General features: G+C 57.4%; 1 protein-coding gene across 1 annotated transcript in view; it reads left to right on the forward strand.

Annotated features, from left to right (window-relative positions):
• LRP8 (LDL receptor related protein 8) overlaps window positions 1-21,081 on the forward strand; it is a 78,985-nt gene that overhangs the window by 42,950 nt on the left and 14,954 nt on the right. Inside the window, exons 4-15 of the mRNA XM_048220609.2 lie at window positions 235-363; window positions 3,410-3,790; window positions 4,689-4,811; window positions 5,586-5,708; window positions 8,912-9,031; window positions 9,115-9,240; window positions 12,075-12,249; window positions 14,204-14,431; window positions 17,206-17,324; window positions 17,578-17,717; window positions 19,140-19,281; window positions 20,339-20,491. Coding sequence (XP_048076566.2) covers window positions 235-363; window positions 3,410-3,790; window positions 4,689-4,811; window positions 5,586-5,708; window positions 8,912-9,031; window positions 9,115-9,240; window positions 12,075-12,249; window positions 14,204-14,431; window positions 17,206-17,324; window positions 17,578-17,717; window positions 19,140-19,281; window positions 20,339-20,491 — 1,959 coding nt within the window. The remainder of the gene's footprint in view (window positions 1-234; window positions 364-3,409; window positions 3,791-4,688; window positions 4,812-5,585; window positions 5,709-8,911; window positions 9,032-9,114; window positions 9,241-12,074; window positions 12,250-14,203; window positions 14,432-17,205; window positions 17,325-17,577; window positions 17,718-19,139; window positions 19,282-20,338; window positions 20,492-21,081) is intronic.

Below are 21,081 nucleotides of genomic sequence, written 5' to 3' on the forward strand. Positions count from 1 at the left end.
GACCCATGAAAGGGTGTTAGGCAGGGAGCGGTGGGATCAGATGTAGGATTCGAGGGCCTTAGGGGCAGACAGGGGCGCTGCTTCTCAGATGAAGAAACTGGGACCCGGGGCAGGGAGGCCCTGATGGATTCTCAGGGCCTCGGGCCAGGCGGCTCGAGTCAGGCAGGAGGACTGGTTGGCGCCATGCCCTGTGTCCCCCTTGGCTAAGCCATGCGCGTGTGTCTGTCTCCACAGCCAAGCAGGTGTGTCCTGCAGAGAAGCTGAGCTGTGGGCCCGCCAGCCACAAGTGTGTGCCCGCCTCGTGGCGCTGCGACGGGGAGAAGGACTGCGAAAGCGGAGCGGACGAGGCCGGCTGTGCCAGCTGTGAGTTGGTTTAGGTCCCAGGGTCTGCGAGGTGGTCAGGCAGCCTCGGGGAGCAGCAGCCGCTTCTGGGACGGGCTTTCTCGCGGGGCTTGGTGGGTGGAGAGCAAAGGGTAACGATCAGGACACTAGTAACGGCCAGGCGCTCTGGAGAGACATTCCCTGCTTTCATCCTCACAACCACCGCACGAGCAGCCATTACCATCCCCATTTTATGGGTGAGGAAACTGAGGCTCAGACAAGCGAGGAAAAGCGCCCAAGGCTGAGTGATGGAACTGAGGTTCAAATCTGGCTCTGGACAGCCAATCCCAGGAGTATTTTTACCATGTCTGACATCTGCTCATCCATTCCATCCGTCTCCACCGACCTCCGAGCAAGGGCAGGGGGCGAGGGCTGGGCCGTGGGGAGTAATGGTGGCCACCGGGGCCAGGGTACTGGTGGTGCTGGGGGCGGGGGAGGGGCAGACTCCTGAAGTGTGAAGGACGTCTGATGCTGCAATCTCAGACTCCAGCACGAGTGTCACGCGGCGGGAAGACATCCCCAGCAGCCTCAGCAGGAACAGATGGAAGTGGTCACTGGGGCAGTTCCACATGACTGAGCTTCAAACACAGGATTATCTCCTTCCCAGGGAGCAGGCCAGCAGGTCCTGGGCCGGTGGGGCTATGCTTGTTTCAATTGGATGGACACCTACTGTGTGCCAGGCCTGGAGCCAGGCTCTGGAAGGGATGATGAGGTGAATCCTACACGCTTCTTCCTCCGGGAGCTCATGATTAATAGGGGACACAGGCTGGCTGTCGATAACTACGCTGCAAGGCTGGGCTGAGATATGGGTGGTTTGGGGTATTTTGGGGGCTTTTGCCAGGCACTCAGCCACCACTGCCTCCCGCTCCCCTCCCTCCCCCAGCCTCTCTATTTACAGCCTATTCATCCTCCCTGGCCCAGGGGAAATGTCATCTGTCTGGAGGCTTCTGAATCACACAGCACTCTAGATTCCAAGTCTGGAGTTCTGATGTGTCTGAAGCAGGAAGCATCTGGGTATGGGGGGAGATCCTGGCTGCGGCCAGCAGTTTCAGAGCCCTAGCGATGGCACTGGCTTGTTTCCTCAGCTGTGATAATTTTGCGGGGCTTTACCGGCCAATGAGGATCCTCTTCCCTCCTTACTGCCCCCCCCCCCCATAATCAGATGTTTCCCCAGCTCTAAGGGCCATCAGCCGCTATTGCACGGGGTGGGAATATCTCTAACCAGGCCATGTGGTGGCAGGCGTGTTCCTCATTAACTATGGGAGACAGGAGGGTGGTTCCAAGGTCTTACTGGATGTCTCTGCTATAGAAGAAGAATTCTTCCTTCTCTCCTCCCCCAGAGCGGCTTCCAGTTGGGAGTGCTGGGAGTGGGGTCTCTGGATGCAAGCCTGAGAATACGGCTCTTGAAGCTGTTGTCAACTTTAAAACCTCAGGGAGAGCTCAGTATAAGGAAGTCCTTCCTCCCAGAACTCTGAACTTAGTGAGTCCTTCCCCCAAGACACGTGCAAGCTGAGTCTGGCAGGAAAGAGGGGAGCTAATCTAGGCATCCGGGTAATCTTGAGGGGCAAAACACCACAAGGTCATGTGTGCTTTTCCCACCAGTGCCCCAACATCCCAAAAGCCCAGAGGGGGAAAAATGCAACTGTCAGGAACTTGATAGAGCTGTCAGCAACACATGAGGAGCTGCCTACATTGTGAAACTGAAGACATCATTCTATTTATGTCCAATAACAATGAAAAATGACATTTTTCTATCAGAAAATAAAAACAGACTCTTGGCGCCCCCACGTGGAGACATCTGGTGCTGCTGCCACCAACATGCTACCCAAGGCTGCAGCCCCCAGGCCTAACCATGGCCTCTGTGTTAGGAATGAAGCAGGGAGGAGATGAGGAGGTCACTGCTCTGAAAACGGCCTACACTCCAGGAAAGAAGCAAACCAGAAAGCAGAGAGGGGTCAGAGTAGGAGGGAAGAGCCCCAAACCTGAGTTCTGGTTCTGTGTGACCCTGGGCAAGTTGCTCCTCTCTGGGCCTCAGTTTCCCCATCTGTAAACTAGCATTTGGGCTGGTGGTCTCCAAAGCCCTCCCAGCCTCTGAGCTGAGCAGCTCACTAGAAAGAGGAAGCCCAGGGCCCCAGGCAGGGCCAGTGACCTATGCCCTTAACGGCTGCACATCCTTGGTTACTCCTCACACCCTAGCTGGTCCAGCGCCCATGCACTCCACACGCTCCCCCTGCAGGAAGCTCTGTGCCAGGCCCTCCGGACAAAGCTGGGTGGGTCTCAGAGCCGGTCCCCATTCAGTAGTCATGAGGGAGACCAGTAGGACATGAGACCCAGACACATAAGCATGCTGTGAAGGGCACGCAGAAGGAAAACAGAGGTAGAGAGAGGCTTCCCAAGTAGGCGAGCGCAAAGTGTGTTATAAAAGACATGGACTTTGGGCTCCTGAAGGATGAGAACTCGTCACTGTGAAATACAGAGACAAGTGGTGGGCAGGAGGAGAGCACCCAGCAGAGGGAAGAGCTTGGGCCAAGGCCTGGAGTTGAGGAGGTGAGCGAATCGTCTAGTATGGCTGAAGCCAGGGTGTGTACAGGTACGAGGTGTTGGGGTAGAGCAGTGGCTTGATGCCAGTGGCCTTGGATGCCAGGCCAGGGGTCTGAGCCAGGATGGTGCCGGCACATGAGGGTGGGGAGGGGCCTGAGCCGCACCCTCAGGAAACAGCCCCAGACCTCATTCCTTGGGATGGGTCGGTGCCACGTTCGGTATCCTTTCCTGGGAACAGCACGAGGACTTTCGAGACAGGCAGCACCCCGCCGCAATACTGATGGCGGGGCGGGAATTCTGGCTCGCAGTGAGGCTGCGAGGCTCAGGGAGGGCAGGCGCCTTGTCCCAGGTCCCCCTGCATGGCCCCGGATCGGAAGCCCCCTGTGCCGTCGGGCCCCCCAGAGGGCGCCTGCGGCGGGTGGGCGAGGGTCAGGGCCCCCCGCAGCAGCAGCAGCAGCAGGGCCGACCGGCTCTCTGTCCCGCGCAGTGTGCGCCCCGCACGAGTTCCAGTGCAGCAACCGCTCCTGCCTGGCCGCCGTGTTCGTGTGCGACGGCGACGACGACTGCGGCGACGGCAGCGACGAGCGTGGCTGCGCCGACCCGGCCTGCGGGCCCCGCGAGTTCCGCTGCGGCGGCGGCGGCGCCTGCATCCCCGAGCGCTGGGTCTGCGACCGCCAGTTCGACTGCGAGGACCGCTCGGACGAGGCGGCCGAGCTGTGCGGCCGCGCGGGCCCCGGGGCCACCGCCGCGCCCGCCGCCTGCGCCGCCGCCGCGCAGTTCGCCTGCCGCAGCGGCGAGTGCGTGCACCTGGGCTGGCGCTGCGACGGCGACCGCGACTGCAAGGACAAGTCGGACGAGGCCGACTGCCGTAAGCCCCCGCTCCCCCGTACCGCGCGGCCCCGCCGTCCTCTGCAGGCCGGCCTGAGGCGCGGGCTGCCGGGGCGCACCTGCCCCGCGCGCCCCGGTTACCTGGGTTACGGTGGGGCGCGCTCTTGGGGAAGGTGGAGTCCTCAGTTGAGGTCCCCAGGCTCCTAAGTTGCGCAGCTCAGGTCTGACCCCAGAGGCCAAGGGTCTTCTCCAGGCCCGCCCTCCCTGTCCTGCCTTGCATTTCAGGCATTCACCCGCTGGGCTCCAGCGCCTGAGACCTTGGTACTCTCAGGAGCCGCCCCTGCCCTCCCTACCTGTGGGGCCTGCTTGTCCTTCAAGGCCTCAACCCTCCCAGCTGGGCTGGGTCTCTCCCCCTGGGCTACTCTCCTACAGCACAGCCTTTGCTGTGATGTCATCTGTTCATTCCTCAGTCCCCCTCCGGCACCTTGAGCTCCTAGAGGATGGGGAACCTCCCAGTCGACTCTGGGTTCCCCACATCCCACATAGTGCCCAGCATGCAGCGGGCACTCAGGAAGGGTTTGCTGAAGGGATGAAGTCATTAAGTAATGAACACCAACACTCAAAAGCAGGCCGAGAGTCTGCTGTGGGCAGGTGCCCCAGGGAGAGGCGGTAGATGGGAAAACAGGAGACCTGAGTTTCAGTCCTGGCTTTGCCAGCTGGAGTGCTGTGTGATCCTGGGTGAGGCCTTCCCCCTCTCTGAGCTTCAGTCTCCCCATCTGTACACTGGAAGTGCCTTGGCCAGGTGTCCTCTGAGGACTCCCAAGCTCAGCCACTGGCTCTGTTCTTGCTGCGGGTGGATAGGGGCTGGGGGCTGGGGGAGAAGAGCTGTCCCGACCCCACGTTGGCCCTGACCCTCCCTCTTTGCCCTCTCCTGGCAGCCCTGGGGACCTGCCGTGGGGACGAGTTCCAGTGTGGGGATGGGACTTGTGTCCCCACAATCAAGCGCTGCAACCAGGAGCAGGACTGCCCGGACGGGAGTGACGAAGCTGGCTGCCTGCAGGGTGCGTGTGGTTGGAGGCGGGGGGCAACACCCTCCTTGAAGAAGAGCCCTGAGCTCTCCCGGCTCCGGAGAGAGCAGAGCTCAGAGAGGTCCCCCCTGGCCCCTGAGATGTGTCTGCCCGCAGAGCACCACTTGCACCTAAATTATCCAGATTTACTCCCTGGGGTCCTACTGACCCTAGAACAGGACTTTGAAGGACTTTGCAAATGCTCAAAGAGGCCTAGGGGGACGTGAAAAGGCAGTGCAGGAAGTCCAGCCCCACCATTTGTCCGTACCCAGGCCTCCAAGTGGCTTCCTTCCCAGAGTAAGCGGAGCCTCCTTCCCCAGGGAGGCCCCTTCATTCTCAGGTGACTCTCTGGTCATCACTTCCTGCCTGCAGGGGCCAAGACCCTGACCACAGGTCATCTGGGAAAATGGATAAAGGGTTGGACAATGAGGTGGCCTCCCCTATGCAGGGCTTCTAGGGCACAGGTCCCCCTCAGCTGGTCAGTCCAGTCCCCAGGGTCTCTGTAGGGCTCCTGCTTTTCTCTCTCAGGGCCCAGTACTGCCAGATCAGGCACAGCCCCCCCCCCACCTTGCCCAGCTAGATGATGCTTGGGCATCCTGATTATCCCTGGGATCCTGCCCTTCTGAGAGCAGAGTTCCCATCAGCCCTCTAGAGACCAGTGGGGGACTGGGGCTGGAGCTCTGCGCACCTCCCATGGACCTAGACCAGCCTAGCCCTCCCTACCCAAAGTTTCACAGGTCCTGTCCACTCTCTTGTCCGGCCCGACAGAGTCAACATGTGAGGGTCCCCGCAGATTTCAGTGTAAGAGTGGCGAGTGCGTGGACGGCGGGAAAGTGTGTGACACTCAGAGAGACTGCCAGGACTGGTCGGATGAGCCTCTGAAAGAGTGTGGTACAGTACCTGTCTACTTCTGGCTGCTGGACTAACCCCCCACCATGCCTGCTCCTGGCATCCAGGCTGAGGCCCATGCCTGCCCCTCTGCACATGTTCTGCTCTGACCCTCTCTCTGGACTTGCAGGCAGTCCTGTGGCCCCAGGTGGCCTTTGCGGCCTCGTTCTGCCTGTCTACAGATCAAGCTGCCTTTCCTTTTCAACCCAGATGCTCAATTACGCTTCCTCTCACAAACTCGGCCTCTCCCTCTCACTCCTTCCACATTCAGACCTCTGAGTACGTGCTGCCTCTGAAAGTCTTCCTCAGTGATTCTGCCCTGCTGATCTAGCTGGGTCTCCTGGCCTCTGAGGCCTTCCAGCCCCCTGCAAGAATCCCTGCAGAGGGAGAGGTAGGGGACAGCAGGCAGGTAGCCAAGTGAGGTGCATCCCAAGGCCACCTGGCTCAGGCCAGGCCTGAGTGAGGGTAAGGGAGACCCGGCAGCATCCTGACCCCCAAGGAGCTTAGACTTCCTGGGAGACAAGACTTACAGGCTGGGCATGAGTAAGGGGCTGAATGAGGCAGCTATCCTGATGGTTAGAGCTGTCAGGGTGGGTTCCAGGCTAAAAAGAATGGGAGAGTCTGGGTTGTAGGTGAGGTGGGCATCCCACCCAGTGTGGGCTCCAGGAAGGTTCATTTCTGAGCTCAGGGGTTTGGACAGATAATTCCTGGGAAGACAGAGCCTAGATCAAACCCTACGTTCCTGGCAGACCTGTTTTCACTCAGCACCTCCCCTTCTGGGCACTCCAGGGAGCTTCATTCTCTAGAACTCCCCAGGAACAGCATGTTTCCACCCCTGTTGGAGATTTAAAAATGATTTTGAAAGGAAGAGTGGTTGGGTGAAGGTCTCGCAGCCTCCACCTGAGCTGGCAAGACAGACACTCCTCCTGGGCCTTCCTGCTCCCACAGAGGCCCTGCCAGGAAAAGTCCCAGAGGAAGGAGCCTAGGCAAGAGGATAGGGAAGTGGAGCAGCTGAGCCTACCCCCCCACCCCCCCAGATTTGGAGTTAGCCAGGGACCGCTAACCTACTAAATCTCTTCTTTCTGGTCTTTTGCACGACACACCTAAGAGAAGTATGTACGCATGTATTTGTGTCTCTGTGCAGGGGAGAGGCCAGTGTCTGTGTCCATGGCTCCTCCTCTCAGTAAGGCAAGGGAACTGCGTCTCGTGTCTCTGTGTGTCCCTGCATCTGTGTGAATGTGTCTGTGGAGTCCCCGGGCCTGCTGGTGCCCCCGCACATCCGCTGGTGTGTGTGCGCGTGCATGCAGGAACGCGCATGTGTTGGGGAGAGTGACTCTGCCCCTTCCTTCCATGGCGGCCTCTGGACCATCACTGCCCTCCTCCCCTGCAGGCACCGGGCAGAATCGCCTCCAGGCTGGATGGAGTTGGGAAGGCCCAGGGAATCCCCTCCGGCCTCTGCTTTGGTGCTGGCCTTCCAGAGCAGGGTCAGCAAGGTCCGGACCCACTACTCATTCTCTCGCCCCGACGCACCTCCGCCCTAGAGGACACTGTGCTCTCCTCTCTCAGAGAAACGTGGGCCGCTTTGAGCTCTCCCTTTTCCCTTCTCAGAGCCATCCACACATGCTAGTCTGTCAAGGGCTCGGTAAATACAGCTGTTGAGTTGCTGCTGCCTATGGGGTAGGGGGCAGCGAGTGGGTGCATGACTGAGGCAGTGAGTGAGTGGTGAGCAGATGGCTGGACAGCACTGAGGGAGTAATACAGTATGGGAGAGGTCAGGGAAGGTGTGGAGTGACGGAAGATTCCTGGAGGTGGTGCCCCACAGAGATCCCCTCAAAGCTGCTGTGGCTCAGCCCACCCCAGGTGCTGGGCCTTCCCAGGGCTGGACCTGGCTGAGTCCCCCCCCCCCGCCCCGCAGACCGTCCAGTCATGGGGCTGCTGTGATCTTGTTCTTTCAGTTCTACCAACATCCCGGGGAAACAGGAGGAGGCCCAGGGGTAAAGGGGAATCATCCCTATGCATGGCTCAGGCTGGAGGTGGGGCACGCACAGCCGTGCATGGCCTGGGGTGGGCCACTCAGAGCAGCTGTGTGCATGGCTACAGCTGGCTCAGCTCAGCTCTGCTTGGCTTGGCTGGAGTGGCAGTGCATGAACCTGGGGGGGTAGAAGGGTGGCATGGCACCTTCTCTTGGCTTGCATAATTAACCTGTGACGCCAAAGCTCGGAAGATGCTGTGGGAACATGGTGAGCCTTGGTCTCGGCCCCCCTAACCTCCCCTAGGACTCTGCCAGAGGGGGCGAGGGAACGGAGGACGGCGAGACCAGATGAGCTCCTGGCGTCCCTTCTGCCCCTGCAGCAGTCGGTATTCCTGGGGCCAGGCCTGTGACTGAGTGTAGGAAGAGGGACAGGTGCTGAGAGGGGAAAAGGTGGAAATAATCCATATTTTGTGGTAGGAGAGAACTGAACAAGTGGCAGCTCTGTGTAGAAAAAGCCTGGGCTCTTAGATAACCACAAGCTCAGCGGGGATAGCCTTTGTTGTTCAGACCGCCTCTGGACGGCAGCAGACTAGCTCTGGGTCCTGGCCAGGGAGGGTCATGGATGGATGAATGTGTCCAGAGGAAGGCACTTGAATGGCAGAGCACCAGAAATCAGCACTTTAGGGAGATTCTGAGGGAGCCTCCAGACTCTGGCCAACCCCACCCGGCAGAGCTGGCATGAGAGCAGAAGCTTCAGGAAGACCAGTCCAGAGAGGAAGGCTGCCCTGGGAGGGAAGGGGGCTCCTTGAGGCTGGAGGTGTTTACGCAAGGGCATTTCAGAAGGGGTTCTCAAGGGTTGGGGGTGGTCCCTGCACGATGAGGTCACGAGGAAGGAGGAGCTGTGAGACACGTGTTTGTGAAAGGAAAGACCTCAGGCAGCCTAACTGCCTCCAGCCTCTGGGTAGACAGAGCCCTGGCCTGGGAGGCAAAGGACCCGAGTGCCACTCTGTCCTTGTCTTTGTGTCTGGCCTGGAGTTAGGACCTGCCACCTCTGAGCCTCCTCTCGCCCAGTCACCTGGTTAATGAGGCCGCGGCTCAGTGCAGTTGGAAAGCATCCTGGCTCTGCGGGGATCCTGCCGCCCCGAGGCTCTGCTTCAGCTCTAGACCCTACCCCTGTCCTGCCCCCGCCCTAGCCCAGGCTGCTGGACCCTCAGGAGCCTGTGTCCCTCCCCAGGGCTGAACGAGTGTCTGCACAACAATGGCGGCTGCTCCCACATCTGCACGGACCTCAAGATCGGCTTTGAGTGCACATGCCCAGCCGGCTACCAGCTCCTGGACCAGAAGACCTGTGGCGGTGAGACCTTCCTCTCCCCACCCTGCACCCCCCAAGCAGAGGCAGAGCGCCCTGCCGGTTCTGACCTGCGCTCCTCCCCGCAGACATTGACGAGTGTGAGGACCCCGATGCCTGCAGCCAGATCTGCGTCAATTACAAGGGCTACTTTAAGTGCGAGTGCCACCCTGGCTACGAGATGGACATGCTGACCAAGAACTGCAAGGCTGTCGGTATGGGCACCCCAAGGTGTGGGGCAGGGGGGGCAGCTCCAAGGGGATGCAGAGAGCAGCCTGCTGCCACCTGTGTGAGGAGCAGATGGGTACCCAGGTGCACACACACACACACACACACACACACGAAGCAGGGGGCACAGGCGGTGCTCGGACTGTACGTATACCTCATACCACAGCACGCTGCACATGAACGCCCGCACAGACCCTGACCAGAGCCACCCGGTGTGGCACAGACACGGCACATGCAGCACGCACAACATACAGACACGCACTGGACCGTGCAGACGACGCACGCAGCACGGGTCGTCCCCGCAGAGGGCGTGACGTGCGCAGACCGACACATCGTTGCAGGCACTGGGGATTGGGCAGTAAGCAAAGTGGACGCAGATCCCTTTGTGCCCTCATGGGACTTAAATCCCGGTGGGGGGCAGACAAGAAATCTGATAAGTAAGTAAAACAGAGAGCTTGGCAGATGGCGATCATGGTTAAGGAGGACTACAACATGGGGAAGGGAGAGGGAAGTCCAGGAAGGCAGATGGGGCTCCGGTTTTAGATAGACTGGTCAGGGAATGCCCCTCCTGAGAAGGTAACATTTGAGTCAAGACCTGGAGGAGGTGAAGGAAGGAGCCATGCATTTATCTGCAGGAACCACATTTCAGGCCAAAGGAACGGAAAGTGCAAAGGCCCTAAGGCAGGAGCATGTGTGGTGTGTTCCGATGGCAGCGGGGAAGCCAGTGTAGCCAGAGCAAGGAGCGTAGGAGATGAGGTCAACGAGGTGACTCCGGGCAGATCACAGAGGCCTTCTAGACCGTTGTAAGGGCTGACTTTCGATTTCAGCCCAAGTCAGGGGGAAGCCTTGGAGGGTTTTGAGTAGAGGAGGGACGTGCCGTGCCTTCCATTTCCACAGGCTTCCCCTGGCTGCTGTGCTGGGAGGAGACTGTAGGGGGCAAGGGAAGAAGCAGGGAAACCATGTAAGAGGTTTTTGGCCGTATCCCAGAAGAGGCGATGGTGGCTTGGACCAGGGTGTTGCAGTGCGAATAATGCGAAGCAGACAGACTGGACATACTGTGAAGGTCAAGACTTATTTTGACGCAACAGGATGCACATAACGATTGAATGCAGGATGTGAGAGTTAAAATTTAAAAAAAAGAGTCAAAAATGACTACAAGATTTTTGGCCAAACAACTGGGAAAACAGGATTGCTATTTATGGAGCTGGGAAAGATGGTGAGAGAAGCAGGGTTGGGGGAATAGAAGATGGATTTGGGCTTGTTGAGTTTTCAAGAAAGCCAACCCGACATCCGCGTGGAGGTAGTGAGGAGGCAGCTGGCCGTACGCGTCTGGGGCTCGGGTGCACGCATACGACGTGCAGTGTGCAGACCGTGAGGGACACGAAGCCCGCGAGCCCAGGTGCGCCGGGTGCGACACGTACCGCAGCGCCTCATGCCCCCGCCCCGGGGTGGGACACTTGTCATCTGCACACGGATTATGTACGTGCGGTGGAGACAATACACAACTGCTGTGTAGTCACAAGGCCCTGCAGAGGAACATAGAGGCAGTCACACAAAAATCCCAATCATCTGCACACTGGCTCCCTGTCACAGACAGCTCTCAGTAGACGTGGCCTCGGGACACCCTGTAACCCGGCTCCTGCCTTTCAGGGGGTAGCGCCGCGGCTCTCGTTCGGGGATGAGGAAAATGGCATGGTCAGGGACAGGGCTTTGGAGTCGGCTCTCCTTCTTTCTCCTTCCTGCACCCGGAGCTCTGTTTCTCTGGACTCTCTGTCAGTACCACGTCCTCCCTCTCCCCGCTCCCCTGACCCATCACCACACACGGGTCACAGGCCCAGGCCCCGCAGGGCTCTGTGCTGGTCCTGCCCGGCCCCCAGGGAACTCATTAGCCTGGCACAGATGCATGGTGACAGGGACCAGGTGACCTGCAGGATTGTCAGCTGGAAAACGGGGGGAGGAGGCCCAGGCAGCTCCAGGTACAGGTGTTGGTAGCTGGGAGTGGCCCGACTCACCTAAAACCAGGCTGGAGGAGTGAGAGCGGGGTTAAGCGCTGGTCCTCACAGGCCTCTGGGATAGTCCCCCTCGTACTGAGTAGCCAGGAAGGTCTCGGTCACTAGTGATCTTCCTAAAATAGCCTCCGAAGTCTGAAAATGGCTTTTGTGTGTGCGTGGGTGGTCGTGCGTCGTCTCCATTGCACGTGTAATCTGTGCTGCGTATTACACATACCCCACCCCTGCTGCTGTTCCGGAGTCCAGTGCGAACTCTACACCCAGCTCACAGGACCCTTCCCCCTGCCAGCCTCTGAAGCTTCCTCTCTTGTCTTGTCCCCAGACACATTCTGCATAAACTAAAGACTCCGTGTTCAGGGAGGGGAGTTTGAGACTGCATCTCCTCTTTTAAATCTCACCCTAGTTCTGATGTTTGCCCTCACACTCTGCCCTTTCGGAAACACGTAATGCTCACGTTGCCCCATTGTGAACTATTGCAGTGGGGCCCTAAGCAGGGGAGCTGGGGGCAGTGCATTCTAGGTAGAGGGGACCACTTGAGCAAAGGCGCGAGGCAGCCAGGCTCTGCCGTGGCTAGGTCATAATAGGTGGTCTGGTGGCTGGAGTCCAGGGCTGTTAGGGTGAGTGGCAAGGCTAGACAGGGAGCTTGGGGCCACACCACAGAAGGCCTAAGGAGGAGATGAGGAGACGTACAGGATTTGGGGGGAGTTTGTGTCTAATGAAAAGAGTACAGATCCTTCTGTTATACATGGTACTTTGCACCTGAAGCCTCGCCTTTCGTGCTGATCCTTTCTCTCAACCTTCCTGCACGGCAGCTGGCAGAAGCCCGTCGCTGATCTTCACGAACCGGCACGAGGTGCGGAGGATAGACCTGGTGAAGCGGGACTACTCGCGCCTCATCCCCATGCTCAAGAACGTCGTGGCGCTGGATGTCGAAGTTGCCACCAACCGCATCTACTGGTGTGACCTCTCCTACCGCAAGATCTACAGGTGAGCAGTGGCAGGTGTCCTGCAGCCAGGCCAGGGGCCTGACAGGAGGAGAGGAAGGGTGGCCTCTGGGCCCCCCCCGCCTCCAGGATCCCCTGGGACAGACTGGGACCTAGGAAGGGATGCAGGATCACAGTGGATATGGAACTGCCAGACCTTCTCCTTCCCGGGCTGGCCTAGGCAGAGAGCTCTGTGGGGAGAGCCGCTTTGAGCCCACCCCCCTGGGCTTTGACTGACCTCTGGTGGCCCTGCGGGACCGCGCAAGACACAGGGACCGCTCCACCAGGCCAGGAAGGAAGAAGCTCTAGCTTTAGTGAGGACTTTGAAAGCAGCTCACATATCCGCGTGTTGGATCGTGGGGATGACTCAGGATGACTCAGACCTGGTCCTGCCCGGAGGACCGCACTCACAATATAGTGATGTCTATTATGCTGATCCTGAGAGAAAAGCACAGAGGGGGCCTCTTACCCAATCTGGGGTGTCAGGGAACTCTTCTCAGGTAGCACTACCCCTAGTCCAGCCCTTTACTTTTTCTGACACCATAGTCAGTGGACTTCAGCTCTCCAGAAGGCCCCTTACACACACAAGGAGGTCCTCTTGTAGGTCTTTCTCAAATCCCACAAGTCTGCCTCCCTACATGTCTGGGCCCCTTTTTGGACACCTTGTCCTTTCTTTGTCCTGAGATCCACGTGGCAGGACTGCCAATGACCAGGCACGGGGTAGACTGTTAAAAGAATGATGGGATGGATGGATGGATGCAGACACATACTCAGTTTAGACTCACACACAGAAGCAGCCAGAGCCATGTCTACCCCCCAGTTACGCCTGCAAGAGGCTGGATTTGATGACAGACTGGATATGGGGCCGAAGGAGGTGCATTCTGGGAGTTTCAGATTTCTGGCTCGGGAGCTTTCGTGGGTGGTGCTGCTTCTCTGAGATGGGGCTGGATGGGGGTGTTGGCCATTCCAGCTGGTTGAGGGGAGGGGAATGCGGGTGGGCAGTTTGGGATGTGTTGAGTTCAAGGTGTCCGTGGGACATCCAAGGAGTGCCAGTTGGCTTTACAGTCTGGGGCGTATAAGAGTGGTCAGGATGGGAGAGTCAGGGTTATGGGTGGCAGTGGGTACTATGGATCTAATCAACCAGAGGGAGGACGTGGGGGAGGAGAGAGCCTTGGGAAAAACAGCATTTGGGAGACAGAAAGTCCTGGTAGTGTTGCCTCCTGAGTGTCTGTTGTGTTCTTAGCCCCTTCTCTCCATTCTTACGGACACAGCCTTTCTGCAGACTCTCTTCATCCCTCACCCGGCCGCTGTGATGGTCCCCTGGCCAGTCTCCCTGCCTCCATTTCCTCCCCTTCCAGTGCGTCAGCGCCACAGTGATCCAACATGCCTATCTGACCATGACCTCTCACCTGCTCCGTTCCTCCCCCCAGACTGAAATCCTGACTGCTTAGCATGGCCTGCAGAGCCCGTCAGGATGCGGCCCCTACCTACACTTATCCCAGTCTGCATCCCGCATACTCAGCTCTACCCCCACCAGATGCCTCACTGTCCAGAACGCACACTCTGGAATAGCGCTCACATGTGCTATTCCTTCTGCTTTCTGTTCCTTGTGCTCCTGGTGAGCTAGTCGTTCAGGCCTCAACTACAGAGCCTTCTCCAGTCCTCCAGGATAACAGAGTCTTCGTTTCTCGGCTGTTAGAGTCTCCGATGCTTTCCGCAATCATCTTGTACTGATTACCTGGCTATAAATCCCTGTCTCCCACTAAACTGAGCTCCTCCAGGCCAGGGGCTGTGGCTGATTCAAGCCCGTATGCTTGCCCCTGGTGGCCCAGGGAATGTGTGGAAGAGAAACCAGCCACTGCCATGGCCTCAAGGGGAGGGGGGGAGGGTGCCCGGGCAGCTCCAGATGGACCCGTGGGTGGAGCACCTGCCCCACGGCCAGCTCTGGTTGCTCCTAGCGCCTACATGGACAAGGCCAGCGACCCGGCAGAGCAGGAGGTCCTCGTCGATGAGCAGCTGCACTCTCCAGAGGGCCTGGCGGTGGACTGGGTCCACAAGCACATCTACTGGACTGACTCGGGCAATAAGACCATCTCCGTGGCCACAATCGATGGTGGCCGCCGCTGCACTCTCTTCAGCCGTGACCTCAGTGAACCCCGGGCCATTGCTGTCGACCCCCTGAGAGGGTGAGTGTCCACACCCAAACTTCCCATTCTCCCACCGTAGGCACTCAGTCCTCATGTGTCTGTGGTAAGAACTATCTGGAGTACTTTGGAAGACCCTGGGCCACTCAGACAGCCCAAGGGAAGAAAGTCTGTGTGGGCCCCTCAGACTATTAACCCCTGACCAAGGGTTCTTTGGGCATTGGTCACCAGGGCTCTCCTGGACTCCGCCACTCGCTCATCATATCATAGAATCAGTGCATCTCAGAGGAGAGTTGGGCTCTGGAGGTTGCCTGGTAGAAGCTCCTGGCGCAGGAGTCTTTCCTCAGGCTGCCGCATCCAGGTGGGCGTCTGGTGGCCGCTCCCACGCTCCCGGGGACAGGGAGCTCATTATTTCCTACCGGGGCCGTTGCATTTCAGGGCAGCTCTGCCCACTAGAGAGTGTTTAGATTTTTTTTCCTCCTCATATCTGCAAATCTGCCTAACTTTGACTTTCTCCATTGACTTCTGGAGTTACATCAAACATGTCTGCTCCCTGCCCTGCAGGACCGCCAGTAAGATAATGAGGACTAAGATCACTGGGTCTGCTCTGCTCCAGGCTGCCCACCCCTGGGCCCACACTCTCTGGGCCCCTCACCACCCAGCCTGCCTGGCTCTGGCCACACCTCCATTTTGGGGGCCTGAACAGAGCAGGCCTCTTCCCTCGCTTCCTCAGGAGGGATGTCCCAGGAAGTCACGGTTTCTCAGCAGCTGTAGTCAAATTCCTATTACTGTTTCTTTAATTGTTAAACGGAGATAAGAAAACCCTCTTCCTCCAGTGAGGGTGGCTGGGGACCACGGTGGCACCTGACAGAACGTGTGAGGCCTTGGGCAGGGACCGACGGCTGTGCTTTAAGGAGCATGCGTAGGAGCGCCCAGCACAGGACCGGGCACCCTACTGATGCCGAGTCGTCTCACTTAACCCCCGCCGCAGCTCTGCTCCCTGTGTGTTCCCCCTCACGTAGTTACACCCAGCCCATCTCCGGTCCGGCGTGGATCTGTCCGCGTCCCAGCAGGAGACCCACCGCACACCCAAATTCAGAGAATTTGGGGAGAGCTTACCAAGGGGACTGTTTACAGAGGCGTGGGCGACGTCTGAGACACTGTCCCTAACAGTGCCCGTTAGCAGCCCTTCGCCTGAGGGGCAGGGCCAGGGAGGGGGACCTGGGTTGGGAAGGAAAGAGGGTCACCTTGAGAGCAGTAGCCAGCCCGAGGCGACTTTGTAGAGAGGACTCTGAAACAAGCACCCTGCCCTCAGTCCCTCCCTCCTCCTGCTCAGACACTGCGCGGAACGCAACGGGAAGCCAGAAAGCTGGGGCGCCAAGCCCGCTGAGGTGGTTCGCACACGGGTCGGGTTTTTGGTGTACGGAGCAGAATGGGGATGGGTAGAGAGTGACGCCGAAGCCGCTACCAGAAGGTATCCAGGGCAACCACTGAGCCCCCCCCCCAGCCCCAAGTCAGCCTTGGCCTGACACCAGGTGTCAGCAGAGGCAGCCTGGGGGAGAACGAAGCCTCCAGGCTCTAGAGTTCAGCTTGTATTTGTATATAAATGTGAAGGCTGCCTCCACTACTTATTAACAGTGTGATCTGAGGGAAGTCAACCCCTCCGAGCCACAATTTACTCATCTATAAAATGGGACTAATAATGAGAGTCTCCGGAGGCTCTGGTAGGGCTAGAATGAAAACATTACTTTGTCCAACAAATATTAAATAGGAACCTGTTGTGGGTCACCCAGGAGCTACCTGCCAGGTACACAGTGAGGAGCAAGACCGGCGAGCCTGCCCTCAGTGGGGCTTGCAGACTAGTGGGGAAATAGTAAAATACACCACACCGCCCAAATGCACACAGAAATAACTGATTGTTAAGGGCGAGGAAGGCAAGAACCGGTGCTTTCAGAGATAATAACAGGGCGAACCTTCTTACAGAGAAAGATTCTGTCCTGCAAAGACATTCACACTGAGAAGGAGCCCGGGGGCCGGTGGAGGCCCGAGGCTCTGCGAAGGCCTGTCTGACAAAGGCTTGGTGCCCTGGAGCTCCCCTGGGGCACGTGTGGGGTTTGGAAGGGCAGGGTGGTGACGGGAGAGACAACCAAAGAGGCATGCAGAGGCCTGAGCGGGCAGAGTTCTGTCAGCTGTGAGAAGGATTTGGGTTTTTCTTTTAAGGGCAATAGGAGAAACCACCATAAAGTTTAAAAGCCAGAGAGTGACACCTTATTTCCATTTTGAGAGTTCATTTCCCTGCTCTAGAGGGACAGATTAGAGGGGCAGTGATGGCTGCATTTGTAAATACATGAGGCGAAACTTCTCAGCTCACTGCCTGGCTCACAGCAGGTACTCAATAAATGTTCAAGAAAGAAGAGAGAGAAACCCTGCGCCAAGTTCTAGCACTGTACCCTGGGTAAGCCGCCCACTTTCCCCTCTGCAGACAAGGAAAGTAAGAGAGGGTTGACGAGGGCCTCTCCTGCTCTGGCCTCTAGAGCTCCGGTCAGGGCTGCCAGAGTGGGAGAGAGGGGCTCAGAGGCTGTTCGGCTGAGGCTGGGTGGACGCTCGGGGAATACAGGCTTCCCCAGGCTCTCGGATGAGGGGAAGCTAACACAACGGCTAACTCTTAGGTTTGATGGTTCCCATGGATTTCAGAGGCCTTCCCAGCCCCCGCTGAGCATGATCTGTACATTCAGTGAGTCAGTGAGCCCTGTGACCCAGACCGCCCTAACCCCATCCCCTGACAAAAAGCCCAGTTGAGTGCTTCTCTCTTTTAGGTTCATGTATTGGTCTGACTGGGGGTACCAGGCCAAGATCGAGAAGTCTGGGCTCAACGGTGTGGACCGGCAAACACTGGTATCAGACAACATTGAATGGCCCAATGGAATCACCCTGGGTGAGACCTGCCTTCCCTTGGATTGGGGGCCTGTCCCACTACCTGGTGCTGACTACCATCTGCAGCTCATGGGTCTTTGCTTCTATCCTCTTATAGTGCCCGTGCCTGCATTTCTAGATGGTTGTCCCAGTCTGGCCTCCGTCGGAGGCCTGGCTCGGAAACGTGGGTAGGGAAGTGGGCAGAGAGGAGCAGAGATCCTGGTTGGCATCCCAGACTCAAGACCTGATCCCCTGTCCCCTTTCTCCTCCCCAAGATTTGCTGAACCAGCGCTTGTACTGGGTAGACTCCAAGCTTCACCAGCTGTCCAGCATTGACCTCAGCGGAGGCAACAGGAAGATGCTGATCTCCTCCCCTGACTTCCTGAGCCATCCATTTGGGATAGCTGTGTTTGAGGTGAGCCCGGGAGGGCAGACATGGCCCTAGCAGAAGCTGAAGCCTAGAAAAGGCTTTTCAAATAGGATGGCTCTCTGAGACTTGTCCAGGTGGAAACAAAGGGACAGGGAAGCCAGCTGACTTGCGTGTACGCGGTGTGCGAGCTGCCTGCACACAGAGGCCTGGCAGCCTGTCGTGTGCTTCCTTCCCAAGACCGCTTTCAGAGCACTCGTCACAGGTAAGTTGCTAGACCACGTGTGTTTCCTCCGGTACCCTCAGCACCTGGCACTGAACCCCCATATACAGAAGGTACCCAATGAAGGGACGGAGGGAAGAAGGAACATACATTCCCTGAGAGTCTACTGTCGGAAATAGCCTGAGAGATGCTATTCAGTTCAGCACGCTTCCACTGACCGTTGCTGGCCCCGGGGGTCGTAGAGTGAATCAGACATTATCTCGGTGTTCACGGAGCTCGGGGGTGAAGCGTCCAGCCCCTCCTGTGCCTGTGTTCTGACCCTAACAACCTTTCTCCTTGGGGAACGAGGAACCCAGAACCAGCCAACGTCTCAGCACATCGATCTCTCCCCTAAACTAACTCTGCCACCAAGGGGAGGGAAAGCGAGGGCACAGTGGTCTGTGGTGGGTATTGGCCATATTTGCTTGGGGTGACATCACTCGGCACGGCTCTGAAATTGTGGGCAAAGCCCCATCTCCAGGTGCAGCCCCTGCTTCGAAAGACAGGTGTGTTCAGACACACGTGTATGTGCTTGTGCATATGTGTGGCGTGTACGTGCAAAGCGTACGTGCGTGTGTATACACAAATGCATTTACAAGCGTGCGTTTCTGTACGTGCTGGTGCTTGTGAGTATGTGAACACTTATACCAAGACTTGGTTGAGTGTCTGCTCCGGTGCAAGTGTGCTTCCACGGGTATGTGTCCAGATCTGTGCACGAAGCTCCGTGGCCGCACCTGTCCTTCTGGATTTGCCTGGAGACGCATCTGTAGGCTAATACGGACAAAGCGTTGGAGGCATACTCGTGTGTTCCCGGAGGCTGTAGGAAGACCTATCAGGAAATAGTCCTCGGTAGCTCATACGTCCCCTCCGATCTTGGTCCCAGGCCCCAGGAATGGTAGTAGCCATCGAGACCCAACCTTGGGTTCCTCTTGGGTCCCGGAAGCAGGCCTACTCAGCATTAATGAGCAGTCTTCAGGCCAAAGCACAAAATCAACAAATAACCCTCTGTGACAGAAGGAACTAGAATGTCTGCCACAGATTAGAGGCTGAGAGACACCCCCCCGCCCCCGCGCCTTGTGAATCCGTGGACAGGAGAGCTCAGGGGAGATGTCAGGGCAGTTCTTGTGGTGGTTTGGAGCCAGGCCCTCAGACTGAAGGCAAGGGTTTAGGCTCTAGGCCTCCCATCCTCTGCATCTGTACCCCCACAGGACAAGGTGTTCTGGACAGACCTGGAGAATGAGGCCATTTTCAGTGCAAATCGGCTCAATGGCTTGGAAATCTCCATCCTCGCTGAAAACCTCAATAACCCACATGACATTGTCATCTTCCATGAGCTGAAGCAGCCAAGAGGTGAGCCTTGCCTGACGCCGGGTCCCCTGCCCGCGCCCTCTGCCAGCACTGGTCAGGCCACGTGCACGGTCACGGAAGGGGACACGTGGCAGCAGCCCTTCTCGTTGGGAGGGGGCTTTGCTCTCACACATTTTACCTACTTTCCTTCAGCTCTTGGTGAAATAAGGCTGGATATAAAAACCATATAAAGTCCTATCTGTACCTACGAAGAGCGGGTCCTCCTGTTCTCATTTAGGAAATGGGCTCAGAGAGGAACTAAAACCCACACTCAGGTCTGTCCGATTCCAAGAGCTCCTCCTGCCGTGAGGGAGCACGTCGCCTCTCCTTAATGATGCGTACCCATTTTGCAGCAGTATAAGCGAATGTGGCCTAGGGCCGTGGAGCAATCCGGCTCGTCGGTTGGGACCAGAAGCCGGGAATCCTGCTCCTCGGGTGCCCCCTGCTCTATTGCTAGGACATAGTGCCCCGTCCACCTGTAACGCAGGTGTGGCCGCTGGGGGAGAGAGGAGATGAGCTTGGTGCCGATTCTAGACCTGGAGGTTTGTTTGTTTGTAGATTATGTTCAATCAGCCCCTGTACATCATTAGTTTCTGGGTGTGGTGTTCAACGAGTCATCAGTTACACATAACACCCAGGGCTCATCACAACACATGCCCTCCTTAAGACCTGGAAGTTTAAATGAGGAAGAGACGTGGCACATGGCATGGGAGGGAAACACGGACCTTGGAATCCGACAGGCCTTAGTTTAAATTCCGGCTGTAAAATCGCTGGAGTTGTAACTTTGACCAGTTTGTGCTCTGTGAGCCTAGGCGTCTGTTATCTGTCATTCTGGGGCATGCACCCCCTCTCAGAGTTGCCGTCAGGACTGAAGGAAGGGGGGAGGGGTAAAACACCGGTTACAAGGCTGGGAGGTGCCCAATAAAAGTAGGAGAGAAAGTTTTTGGACTGTGCCGACTGGGAAGGGCCTCATCCTCGGGAGAAGGGAGGACTTGGCATGTCTTGTTTTTGCTCCGCTCCAACACTCTCTCTGTCTCTCTCTCTCTCTCTGTGCGGTTAGCTGCAGATGCCTGCGAGCTGAGTGCCCAGCCCAATGGCGGCTGTGAGTACCTGTGCCTTCCTGCTCCCCAGATCTCCAGCCCCTCTCCCAAGTACACGTGTGCCTGTCCTGACACGATGTGGCTGGGCCCAGACATGAAGAGGTGCTACCGAGGTAAGCAGACCACCAGGGGCTGGCCCCTGGCTGTGCGAGACCCCTCCTGCTAAACTCCTCCCTTGGCTTCTGGGACGCCATATGCTTCCGGTTTTTGTCTGTCTTTTCTGGCTGCTTGTTGCCTTCTTTACTTTCCTAGAATGCTGGTGTCTCCCAAGGGTCCTTCCAAGGCTTTCTCTTCTCACTTCCAAGAAAAATGAGCATATACATACAACATTTTAAATTCAGTTTGGGGGCGTTTCTGGAGCCCCTTGAAGACCTGAAATCAAGAACCCTTGATCCCTATGGCTTCGGTTACTGTTTCTATGCAGGTGACTATGAGCCTGCCTATTCCTCACCTAGAAGTGAACACACAGAAGCCCTTTTGTGATATGATTGGGACTAACAGTTAATACTTCGACTGTATAAGTTTATATTCATTGTCCTGTCTTGATCCAGGGCCAAGGCCTTTGGTCTGAGCACAAATCTGCTCATCAGATTTATGCATTGTGATTTCCAGGTTCAGTTGTTTAAAGCGGAGTGAGAATTTCAGTTTAGCAGTGTAACAATAGGCGTGTAAAATCCTTCCGGATTTATATGATTTCCCCCTC

The sequence above is a fragment of the Ursus arctos genome, unplaced genomic scaffold, assembly GCF_023065955.2.
Source record: "Ursus arctos isolate Adak ecotype North America unplaced genomic scaffold, UrsArc2.0 scaffold_12, whole genome shotgun sequence".
Taxonomy (NCBI): Eukaryota; Metazoa; Chordata; class Mammalia; order Carnivora; family Ursidae; genus Ursus; species Ursus arctos.